Source organism: Theobroma cacao, chromosome 1, assembly GCF_000208745.1.
Source record: "Theobroma cacao cultivar B97-61/B2 chromosome 1, Criollo_cocoa_genome_V2, whole genome shotgun sequence".
NCBI lineage: Eukaryota > Viridiplantae > Streptophyta > Magnoliopsida > Malvales > Malvaceae > Theobroma > Theobroma cacao.
Window position 1 is genome coordinate 8,904,019 of NC_030850.1, and position 13,069 is coordinate 8,917,087.

Sequence of the window (13,069 nt, forward strand, 5' to 3'; positions counted from 1 at the left end):
CTAATTTTTAATTTTTTTAATTTTTTTATTTTAGTATTTTCAATTTTTTTCCTTTTTTTCACCAACCGACCACTAAAGATGTGATTGACATAATTGAGCGTTGATTTGGTGCTCCTTATGGCCGGATCTGACCGCTAAAGCATTAGATTGGTGCTTCTCGCAATTGGATTTAGCCAAAGAGAACTAGATCAACACTGCCAGCGACTGGATATGGTGAGGGAAGGAAAGAGGTAAAAGATGGACAAAGAGGGAAAGAAAATGTGAAAATTACAGAAAACCTATGTTATGATGATAATTTATTTAAAGATAATTTTGTTCAACAAAAATTTTTGACTTATTTTCCACCCTTGAAATAGCCATTACTGAGGTCCCCAACCAAGCAAGTTGTTAAGGTCCTCTAAAAGCCAAGGAAAAAATTACCACCAAAAAAATTCTCTTAAAAAGATTAAATCACCTCTGGTGGGATGAGATTATATGAGTACAGATTCTTAGTCCAAGCTTTGGTGCTCCACTCCTTTATTCAACAACAAAAAATAAGTCTTTTCCCACTACCTGGGCTTCATAAATCAAATTTCACAAGAATAATCTACTATTTTATACATAGAAATAAAAGAAAAAAAGGATAAAAATAAAATCAAGAGAAGCATGATTGCCATTCAAGCGTTTCACCTGCAGACATAGGGATGATATCACCAAACGAAAACAAGAAGGACTCTGGAACCTTCCATGAAGTCTTTATCAATTTAATCTTCGAGGCATTCCTTGGTAGACCGTAAAAGTCCGGTCCATTGAAGCTTGTAAATGCTTCTAATTTATCAAGTGCACCCGCCTACAATAAACAAGAAGTGACTTAAGGTAGATAATATTGAAATGGCAATGTTCAGCTATCTGAGTATTCAATCATCCAGAAGAACGTCTTGTATAGACTAACACCAAGAAGTAATAATTGAACTGAAAACAACCACATTATCCACCTGTCTAACTGAGTATAAAATACAATTTAGAGATAAGGAAAAGGCTATATCAATGGGGATCTAGGAGCTATTTCAACTTACTCTTTTTAAAAATAAAAGCAACAATATATTATAGTGCCCTACCAAGAAAAAAAAGAGGTTCTCTACATGTATATTTACAATATTTATCATATATTTTATAGTGTTTGTTTTTTATCAAACGCTATCCTCAAAACTTGATCCCTTCTGGCCAGATGAATTGGATCAGAAGGAGCTGTACAAATAGGTACAAACTACAAACTACAAACTACATGCTCAGCAAGCATTATTTCCTACAGTCCCCATCAAGTCAATTGTTTTGAAGTTTAATCTAAGCACCCATAGAACTATCTGTAAAATAATCATTTACGACTTCAATGAGAAGCATAATATATCCCTCACAAGTTTTAAGCACAGAACTTTCTGCCACCTATGCTGAATTGTTTTCATAATCTCACAAGAGACAAATGGTCACTTGCATAAGTTAACAACTAGCAACAAATGTATATCTTCCTATTTGGAGCAGTAAATATCAATATTCAGAATGCTTAACCTAACTCCCCTTAATCCCATTAGTAATTGGCTTGTCTCTGTTTCAATATCCTTTGCAACATTCATGAAAATGGTAAGAAGAAACGTATAATATAATAACGAATAAAAGTACCTCTTCAAAGACCTTGGCATATAGTGATAGCGCAACAGGGGCATTGTAAATGCCAGCACAACCACAAGGACATTCTTTTCTTCGTCTCTCATGGGGAGCACTATCAGTTCCAAGGAAAAATCTTTTGCTGCCACTAGTCACAGCTGAAACAATAGCCTGTCCTAGGTAAGAGAAGAACACATAAACAACTGTTAAAGACACAAATATTGAAAGAAATTAGGATGAATTAATCACATAACCAATTTCAAAAACTATAAGCAACAAAAATATACTCCCATATAATAATTACATCATGTTATGCACAAAACTAAGAATTAGTAAAATGAAGTCTAATGCATAAAAGAAGGAAGTTCAACAATCTGTTCACAAAAAGCAGTGCATTATTGAAGTGCTGTGGAAAATGTTGAATGGAACATACTGTGGGTTTCTCTTTTGAGTACTGGAAGGCAGTAATTATGTGGTTGTAATCCTCCTTGGAAGAGAGCATTTCTATTGAGAAGAAGATGTTGTGGTGTAACAGTTGCAGCCAAAAATCCTAAAAGGCGAAAACAAAAATCTTGTGAGCTACATGAGAAAACAAGAAAGAAATAAAATGACAGGGATGATTTCATGACTAAAACAAGCAGATGAAAAGTAAATAGTAAAATTCTTCCCCAAAAGCGTTTAAGTGTACCTTCTTCACCAGACTCCACAAATCTAACAGCATCCACAGTGGTAATGTGCTCCATCACAACCTTTAATCTTGGAAGCCTTTGAATTAAAGGTTGCAAAACAGTGTCAACGAACACTTTCTCACGATCAAACACATCGACATTATGATCTGTGACCTCTCCATGAACCTATATATAAAAATTACACATTAAATTATAAAATGAATTTATCATAGCTGTAAGCAACAGAAGTAAAGTAAAACAGAATGTTTTGATGGGTTGACAAGGTACTTTAGGCTGTACTTGGCTTTCTAATATTAACTCAGACATCACATATTTGGAAAAGCAACCTTTAAAACATTTAAATAAAAGAGAGAGAAGGAAGCTGCCCATTAATAAAAACCTGTTAACATTTTATAGATACAGGAACACTCTTGTATAAAATGTTAAGGTACTATATTCACGAGTTCTTTCTTACTTTGTAAGCATTAAGGATAGTGTTGCTTGTTCAAGCATTCTAGCTCCTACCACATGCTAGTGCCAACTCACGATCTTTCCCACGTACAAGAGTCTTGTCGACAACTAACAGTTAACAGTTCTCTTAATATAGTTGCAATTACCAGTAAAGGCATGTTTTGCTCGACCATCTCTTCAAGAACTGGTAGACATTTGCCAAAAAGATCTGTAACACCATCTTGAGAGTTTGTCGTTGCACCAGCAGGGTATAACTTAACAGCAAAAACAACCCCACTTCTTCCTGTTAACACATTATGTCCATAGTGACATTGAAAATGTAAGATTCAAGTTAGAAGCAAGGAACCAAATAACAAATAAGAAGTCAGTTGTTTATTATAATTTCTCCATCATTCTAAATGAATGACTAAATCAAAACAGACTATAACTGCAAAAGCCTCCAACTGCAAAACAACAATGAGAGAGCGAGAGAGTGCTTTTCCACATGTTAAAACAAATAAAAGGATTCCTCGATACCATATTAAATATAAGCTAGACTTACTAGCACGCTTGATCTCATCAGGACTGGTTGTATCTGTTAAATACAGTGTCATTAGTGGAGTAAAGTTGCTATCAGCAGGCACTGCTTTCAAGATGGATTCTCGATAAGTAATAGCGGCAGTAGTGGTGGTAATTGGGGGCTTCAAATTTGGCATCACTATTGCCCTTCCAAAGTGGCTTGCACTGCAAGTATAATAGTAATTACATGAAAAATGAAAATCAATCATTGAGAATGCGATTAACAAATAACTTCCCCATAAATTGAAGATGTAATTAAACTTTCTAAGGGTGAGCAAATGGTTGCTTTGGTTAATGCGGTTGAAGATTAGTTAAAACCAAATTAATTGAACATGAAATTTTTTGGAACTGAAACCAACCAACTGATAAGCATATTAGCTTAATTGAGAGAGTGAAATATGTCATTCAATTCAGTTGGTAAGTTCAAATACTGAAATATTAATTAGTAGACTCTCTTAAGCCTAAACCTGATATAAAAAACCCATAAGAGTTTCTTTAGACTGACCTTAGATCAAAGCAAGACATTATTAATCTTTTCTCTTTTCTCTTTTGGCTTAAATAATAAAAAAGTCCCTAAATTATGGCCATTTCTTCAATTAAGCACATTACCTTTCATTATACCCAAACAAGCCCTTAAACTTTCATTTATACCCAAACAAGCCTTTAATTGTACCTCAAATAAGCCCTTAACCCTAAAAGAGAAAAAACAGCCATTAGACCCAATGCCAGTTGGCAACTTCTATCCACATGGCAACTTATGTGGCCTTTTGTCCTTCCTATTTTCCTCTTTTTTTCTCTCACCCCTCCTCAAAATGATGTAGTTTGGAGGAGGCTATACAAGCCTTCCCATTTTCTTCTTCCTCTTCCGCTCACTATCCTCACCTTCCCTCTCCCTCTCTCTCTCTCTCTCTCTCTCTACTATNTCCTCCTCCTCCTCTCTCTCTCTCTCTCTCTCTCTAAGATCTACCTAGAATCTGACCATCGCCACTGCCTATTGCCAACAGTTGGTGATTGACAATCGACAATTGATGGTTGTAGTTTGTCAGATTCTGGGTTCTAGGTTCTGCCATGTGGCCACATCAGCTACACATGTCATATGCCAAGTGGGTATAAATATCAGTTGGCATTGGATCTCATGATGGTTAATTTTTCGTTAGGTTAAAAACATATTTGGGTACAAATCAAAGTTTAAGGGCACATTTGGATATAATAAAAGATGAGGGGTTTAGTTGATGAAATGGCCATAATTCGGGGGCGTTTTTACCATTTAAGCCTTTCTGCTTTAACTATAAGGATAAGGTAACATTTAAAATGGCCAGTAACTTACCTTTTAAAAAAAAATGGCCAGTAATTTTGATGCTTAATAAAGATTCATGAAGCAGAAAAAGCTACAAGGCAGCAAGGAGATTGAAGATTTTCATTGCAAAAAGTGGAATTGAAGATTTTGCACAAACAAAAAGAAGCAAAAATCTAAAATATGACATTATGAATCTGCAAAAATAGAAAAAATTGGAGAAAATAATGGTTATTGTAATGGAATAGATAACTAGATGCTAAAAAATCTATCAAATTTTTATAATAAATACTGTAATCAAATTTAGATAAGAATTAATACAATATGAAACCACAAAAAAAAAGGGAGTACTTTTTTTTGGCTAGAAGGTAGTACTGTTTAAAGGGGAAAAAAAAAGTCTGCTCTTTCTTTTTCTGTTCTAATTGCAGAAGGAATTTATAATGAAGCCTTACAAGAAAGTGGCAAATCCAACCAAACCAAAAGCATCTATGATGATGGACTGAAATAAGAAAACAGAAGAACAAAAATGAAAAAAAAAAAGAAAAAGATTTAACTATCAATCTTAAGATAATGAGAGACTCTGAATTCAATAAGAAAGGAAGAACTGAAACTAAGTACAAACATGCCTACAAGCTGTCACTGATTTCAGGAAAGCAGTAGATGTGAGTATATGGAAGGGCTAAAGGATGGGGAGTGGAAAGAGTTGAGAGAGGAACAAAACCATGAAGTTAGGACCTGGGGATATGGGACAATGTAAATACCGATAGTTTCAATTGGCATTCAATAAATAGTATATTTCAAATAATAATATTGAATTTTGAATCGATTACTCGTTTGGTTCAGGTAGAAAATTTTCGAAACACTAACTAACTGGAAAACGCAATAAAACTTTGCTTATTTAAGACATTATCTGAAATACTGGCTTAAACAACCCGTTTAAGCCAAATTGTGAAAGTGATTTTACTCAATTCAGTTATGACCAAAAGTTGCACATCATCAAAGTCAACTATGAAAGAATGTTGCTGTTAAAGTAAAACAACCTGTGAGGGGCAACAGCTTGAAGAAGGTCACCATCACGGAGGTGAAGATGCCAATCATCGGGCCGAGTTAGGGTTAGCTCCATCTTTGGTCCCCTGTACTTTGATTTCGTTGACCCCTCCAATTTTGTAGAGGAGAACTTCAATGCCTACAACAAAAGAAACAGTACAAGTATGAAGGCAAAGCAAAACCTTGAAATAGAATGAGAATGAGAGAAAGAGAGTAATTTTGGGATTTTTTGGTTTGGGTTTCTAGGGGTAGATCTTTATTTTTTGGCTTTGGTTGAAGTTTAGAAGGTAGTGGTTTAGGGAGCAAGTTGCTGCTGGTTTAGAGGAGAAAGAGAGGTTTCGCTGCTGCCGGAGTAAGAGAGAAAAGAGAGGGCCGCCGAAGGGAGGGGAGAGAGAGGCCGACTAAGGGAGAGAGGACGGCGAAGGGAGATAAAAGAGAGACCGGTGAGCTGGTGAGGGCAGAAAAATGGAGTTTTTTAAAGAGGTGGTAGAATTGGCGGCGGAAGAGAGAAAAAGAAAGAGGCAGAAGAAAAGAAAAAAAAAAAAGTGAAACGTCAGCTTGGGAGGGCCTCTAAACGACACCGTTTAAGGAAGTGGAAGCTGGTTTTTTTTGAAGCAAATCAGTGGGCTTTTGCTGGTCCGATCAGTCCTGGACTTGTCTGGTTTTGAGCTTCAGGGTAAGTTTACTCTAAACTTTTAATCTATCGGGCATGTGTATGAGATGGTTTTATTTTAGGAATTTTTGTTAATATAGAGTATGTTAAGAATAGCAAAATAGTAGAAAAAAAATATGTTAATGCTAAAGTAAGAATCTTGGGAGTATAGAGATGCCAAAATCATACAGCTTGGAAGATATGAGAATAGATGTGGATGAGAATAAAATGTGTGAAAAAGTAGGAAATATATAACAAAAAAGGAGGAGTAAATAATTACAATAAACAAAAATGTTTAGAAATGGAAAAGAGATGGGAATGGAAAGGAAATATAGAAAATATAGAAATTATTATAAAGTTAGATCAAAATTTAAAATTTATTTATCGTTTAGTTATGGAAAAGGACAAGAATGAAAATATACACGTAGGGAAGTACATGGACATTAAACAACTAAAGATAATAAGTATATTTAGGTAAATGTTGAATATATAAATCTATACAATAATAAGTATTAGGTAATAGGAATAGGCTTGCTTAGACGGATAATATATACATAAGGGAATATATGGTTAGATCAAGGATATGGTAAAAGGAAATATTTATAGCATAAATATATCTAGACACTTGTAAGTATAATAAATATAATAAAAAAAACATGATACAAATATAAAAATTATAAAAATGAAATGATTATTTTGAATAATTCGATGATAGAATTCCACCTAAAACGAGTAAAGAGTTATCTCTTTCGAATGGATTTCTTAGGTGCGGAGTTTGAGACAGATTTTTACTGAAGTGTCAGGATAAATCCGAATTCTATACTCCAATACTCATTACCTCAAATAATTATTGTTAAAAATAATATATTTTTTAAAAAATAAATTTACATAATGTTGCACTTAAATCTAAATAAATGTAGTTAGTTAATTAGCTTAAACAAACATCATTAAATAAAGTTAATTCAACCATTAAAAATTAAATAATTGTTTATTTGATAAAATATATAGCAAAATAAAACAAAATATTAATCCATAATGTTAATTAAGGAATATAGATTTAAATAGAAAGCTCCAATAAGATAATTAAAAAATAATAATGAATAATAACAAATATATGAACAAGGTAATAAATCACTCTAAATTATTAAGCATATTATTGCATGAATAATGAACCAGCTAAATTAATAAATGCGTTCATATAGGTATCATCATTTTATCTTATCATAGCATGTCACGTTCATCTTGTTATTGGGACGGGGGTTTTGATGATGAAATTTTTTTGAAGAGTTTGTAGAGATGAGTTCTTTCGGGGATATCTCTAGGTGAAGAAAACTTCAAAACTTCACTAAAACATTAAGATGGTCTACGAACGATTTTCAATAAAAATTATCGACCTCATCATTTAAAATTGAACAAATCATAATATCATTTTACAACTGCATCATATACATCTGTTAAACAAAAAAAAAGACTCAATCAACTAATTTAATAAAAAAATTAATTAATAAGCAAGGATTAAGAAAATATAGGAATAAAATCAATGGTAGGCTACAATAGGATAACTTAAGATTAAATGGTACCGTTCGTGGAACAAGTGCCACGAAGGTACTAACCCTTCGTCGTGCGTAACCGCACTCCTGAACTTATCTTTGAAAATCGTAGACCAGTTGTCGTTCTTTCGACGGATTTAAAATTAATTTAAGACTTCATCGATTAGAATTGAATTGATAGGTGACCAATCGCACCTAGATAAAAAAGATTGGTGACGATTTCTAGTTATTTTATTTTCGCCCATGTCTAGCGGTCCATCAAAATAATATAGAAACAATCTAAGAAGTATTTTAAAAAAGATAAGAAGATTGATTGCAAAAAATTATTTATGTAGATTTTCAAAAGAAGATATGTATGTTTGTACAAATATAATTATTTGATCAAATATAATGAATTGAATAGATATAAATGTTCAAACAAATATATCGATTTAAAGAATTTTATTCACTTCATTTTTTTTTTTCCAATGTAGAATCGTGTCACACTATTATATATTATCCAAATATTCAACTATAGCTAGAAAGGGTGAAAGGGTTATTTGTTACAGTAAATCGGCAATTACATTGATGAAGAGTCAAGTGTTTTATGGTTGCAGCAAACATATTTGATATCAAACATATCAAAATCACTACATTCAACACCTGGTCAAGGACAATGAGATAATGGTTGCGTAATTTTGCTCGTCGCGGGGTACGTTGCACGTCATTGATCGGCATGGTGAAGCTTCAAGACGTGGTTTAAGGGAGGCAATGTTGGAAATAAACCAAATCCATTTGTCTTTTATGTAACTTACTTTGCTTCTAGTGGTAGCTTGTAATATATAGTAAAGCGTGAGGGTTGAACTTGGTTTTCAATCAAATTTGTATGGTTGGTGAGTTATGTTGCCCACACACTCACTTTGAATACTTGGACCAAATTTAACCACAGCCTGTCTAAAGGCCATGTACTGTACAATTTTCCTAGTTGATGGGTTACATTACCCACTCAGTATTTCCTCTCTGTTTGGTGACACGTTGAAACAAAATTTTGGTTCATTGGGAAGATTTCATCTTCCAAGGAATCCTTATCCTTCACGTGAATGTGATGGTAGGCATGCAAAGGTAGAAACACTTCACACGACTGGATACATATTACTTCACAGGAAACAAAGCAAAGAAAACCCTCTCCAATGCATCATCCCACAGGGAAACTGCCCCATTCTATATTTCTACACTACAAATTCCAAAATTTATAAATTTATGACATGTCTTTATTATTCAATTTCAATCATTCTTACATTTGGGTTCTTCATTTTTCTACGTTCATTGACGTAACGTACGTGCATCGCTATCATGAGAGGACATTTTAAATTATATTCCTTTTTAGGGTAAAATATTTTATTTTTTAAGTTTTAATTAAAATTTTAAATAGATTTATTAATTTTTAAAATAAATATTTTATTTTTAAAAAATATTTTTCACTGAACACATAAATCTAACAATTAATCAATAGCTAATATTTCTATTAATTTGATAACGTTATAATATTAAAAAAATAATTTTACTCTATTAATTTTAAAAATTATGATTATATAATTTTATTAATTTTTTTATTAATTTTAAAAAAAGAACCCGATCAGAGCAATTGGGCTCCTAAGGGAGCACAAAGTCTGGTACCCTCCAAGGGAGCATAGGATGGAAATGGGTGGTTGACCAGTGCAGGGATGCAGTCTGCTAGCCTAAGAGAAAGAAAACAATGTCAAAAAGGCCAAAAAAAAAATATTTTAATTATTTTATATTTAACATTAACACCGTTTAGATATTTAGAGTGGTATGTTTATTTTAAAAATTAATAAATTTTAATATAATATAAATCAAAACTTAACAAGTGAGAGTACTTTATCTTTTTTTTTTTATCTCACATTCAACTTTGTGTTTTTAGTTTTCACATATTTAAAACATGACATAATATTTAAAAAATCTTTTGAATTATTTAAAAAAATCTAAATAAAATTTTAATTTGTATTACATTTAATTAAATTTTTATATTTTTATTTTAAATTAAATAAAATTTTATTATTAATTTTAATAAATTATTATTAATTAAAATATCATTTATCATAAATAAATTGTTATCCGTTATATTCGTGTCACGTCACTAATAAAAAGAAGATGTTGAGCATTTTAATAAAAAGAAACTACTTACTCCGGCAGTGAGAAAGTAACATTTGGATGATTTTTTAAAAGGAGTGCGATAATAAAATTGTGATGTGAACATGACATGACATGAACCAAATAATGTAATATGATTTTATCATTCACACTAGACTAAAATGTTGCATGCCTCCCCGGAATTCGTACTGTATTAAAGGCCGCGTAATCTTTCAAGACAAAGAAAAAGAAAAGGGGAAATGAATGGAGGAGAAGGGAAGAGGGGTGGGTAAATCTTTTGTAGTGGGATCCACACGCACGTGGTTAGCAGATGCGGTGTGGGGGTTTTGGTTGGGATGCGGGTCCCGCCAGGCACACGAAAACGAGATAAGATGGTCAAAACACGCGACAAAACCATTTGCAATCAAGTTCTCTATCTATCTTCTCCCCGTTTGTTTACTGTGATCGGCCATCCCCGTCCCGTCCCAATACCAATCGCGTTATCCTTTTAACCAGAAACCTCCTCAAATCAATTCGCTTCTAAAAAATCTCTCTATAATTATCCCACCAATCGTTAGCCTTAACCCTCTCAATAAAATCCACGCTAACACACACATCCCCCGCAAAAATCCAACACCAGAAAAAGGAAACAAAACACACTCTCCTCTTTTGGCCTACGCCGAATGGCCGCCATTCACGATATCCCCGACGTTATTTTATCCAATATCTTTGCTTCCATTTCCGACACCCGCTCCCGGAACTCCCTGTCGCTCGTTTCCCGCAAGTTTATGCTCTTAGAAAGGGCTACGCGCTTCTCCCTCACGCTCCGGGGTAACGCCAAGGACCTGTTCATGATCCCAACCTGTTTCAGATCCGTCACTCGCTTGGACCTCTCCTTGCTGTCCCCCTGGGGCCACTCCCTCCTCTCGTCTTCTCATCTCCCCGATCCTCAGCTTTTGGCCCACCGCCTCCGCGTTGCTTTCCCCGCTGTGAGGTCCTTGACGGTATACGCTCGATCGCCGTCCACGATTCAGATGTTGGTTCACCAATGGCCTGGGTTGAAGCGTGTGAAGCTGGTGAGGTGGCACCGCCGGCTCACCCAGTGGCCAATCGGAGCCGATTTTGTTTGGTTGTTGGAGCAATGCGAGAATCTGTGTTGGCTTGATTTGTCCAGTTTTTATTACTGGACTGAAGATCTCCCCCCGGTTCTTCAAGCTTGCCCAAAGGTATCAGCCTCGTTAGTTCACTTAAATTTGCTAACGACGTCGTTTACTGAAGGGTTTAAGTCTCAGGACATAAAGGACATCACCACGGCTTGTCCTAATTTGAAGAGCTTCTTGGTGGCTTGTAATTTTGATCCTAGGTACATTGGGTTCGTGGGAGATGAGACTTTGTTAGCTGTTGCCAATAATTGTCCTAAACTAACGCTTTTACATTTGGCCGAAACGTCGTCGTTGGCTGACGTGAGAGGTGATCCGGACAATGAAGGATTTACTTCTGAAGATGCTATGATTACCAGGGGAACACTGGTGGAGTTTTTCAGTCGGCTTCCGTTGCTTCAGGAGTTGGTGCTCGATGTCTGTAGGAATGTCAGGGACGTTGGGTTGGCTTTGGAGATGTTGAATTCTAAATGCAAGGATTTGAGGGTGCTCAAGTTGGGGCAGTTTCACGGGGTTTGTCTGGCGATAGAGTCTCAGCTTGATGGGATTGCCTTGTGTTCGGGGCTGCGAGAGTTGTCTATTAAGAATTCTGGGGATTTGACGGATATGGGATTGATTGCTATTGGGAGAGGTTGTTGTAAGCTGTCCAGATTTGAGGTTCAAGGGTGTAAAAGGATTACGGAGAAGGGACTAAGGACTATGGCTTGCTTGCTAAGAAATACTTTGGTTCAAGTCAAGATTTCTTGTTGTAAGAATCTTGATGCTGCAGCGTCATTGAGAGCCGTGGAGCCCATCTGTGACCGGATTCAATGGTTGCATATTGATTGTGTCTGGCATGGTTTGGGGGAGACTGGGAATTCAGATTCAGAGCAGGTTGGTCATAGCTTTGGGCGCAATCAAGTGGGGGAATCATCTAATTTATTTAGCTTCTCTGAAACTGAAAATGAGGATGATCAAGACATGAGCAGGAAGAAATGCAAATACTCTGATGACTTTGAATTGAGTAGTGATTCTTACATCATGGAAACAAATGCCGTCAATGGATTTTGGTGCAAGAAATGGGATAAGTTGCGCTACCTTTCTCTTTGGATTGCTGTGGCTGAGCTTCTCAGTCCATTGCCAATGGCAGGACTTGAGAACTGCCCTGAGTTGGAGGAGATTCGAATAAAGGTAGAAGGAGATTGCAGGGGGCGCCCCAAACCACGCGAACGTGCCTTTGGATTGAGCTACCTTGCACGCTACCCTAGGCTGTCAAAGATGCGATTAGATTGTGGTGAAACCATAGGTTATGCACTCACAGCACCGTCAGGCGAAATGGATTTAAGCTTGTGGGAAAGGTTTTACCTCAACGGCATTGGGAATTTGAGGCTAAATGAACTAGATTATTGGCCTCCACAAGACAGGGACGTGAACCAGAGGAGTCTATCGCTGCCTTCAGCGGGGTTGCTAGCAGAATGTCGTGAGCTTAGGAAGCTATTTATCCATGGGACGGCTCATGAACACTTCATGATGTTCCTTCCTAATATTCCTAACCTCAGAGATGTACAGCTGCGAGAAGACTACTATCCGGCACCAGAGAGTGATATGAGCACGGAAATGAGAGCTGACTCATGTAGTCGCTTTGAAGCTGCTCTGAATAGTCGGCACATCCTCGATTGAGATAACCTCAATGATGGGTGAGAACTGAGAACACCGTGGTTTTTCTGTTTTTCTTTTTCTTGTTTTGCACCATCTGGCGCATGTTTGAGGTTTTCTTCAAAAGAATAAAATTGCAAAGGTGCACCCGTACTCCATTATTTCATTCTGTACTCCTGCCCAGCCCAGCCCTCCCCTTCCCTTTGGCTTCTGCCAAACTTAATATTGCTGGAGAAAATTTTTCATGTGATTGCGAGTCATGG

The 13,069-nt window shown here is 35.7% G+C and overlaps 2 protein-coding genes across 2 annotated transcripts; one reads left to right on the top strand and one right to left on the bottom strand.

The window, feature by feature from the left end:
- Positions 432 to 6,193, bottom strand: LOC18612054 (dihydroorotase, mitochondrial). The gene is made up of 7 exons (XM_007048633.2): positions 5,673 to 6,193; positions 3,322 to 3,503; positions 2,927 to 3,063; positions 2,330 to 2,495; positions 2,075 to 2,191; positions 1,657 to 1,817; positions 432 to 829 (listed from the first exon to the last, which is right to left on the bottom strand). The coding sequence occupies exons 1-7, from the start codon at positions 5,753 to 5,755 to the stop codon at positions 635 to 637; spliced, it is 1,041 nt and encodes a 346-aa protein (XP_007048695.1). The 5' UTR covers positions 5,756 to 6,193; the 3' UTR covers positions 432 to 634.
- On the top strand, positions 10,185 to 12,975 carry LOC18612055 (F-box protein MAX2). The gene has a single exon (XM_007048634.2). It carries the CDS (start codon positions 10,695 to 10,697, stop codon positions 12,828 to 12,830), a length of 2,136 nt encoding a protein of 711 aa, XP_007048696.2. The 5' UTR covers positions 10,185 to 10,694; the 3' UTR covers positions 12,831 to 12,975.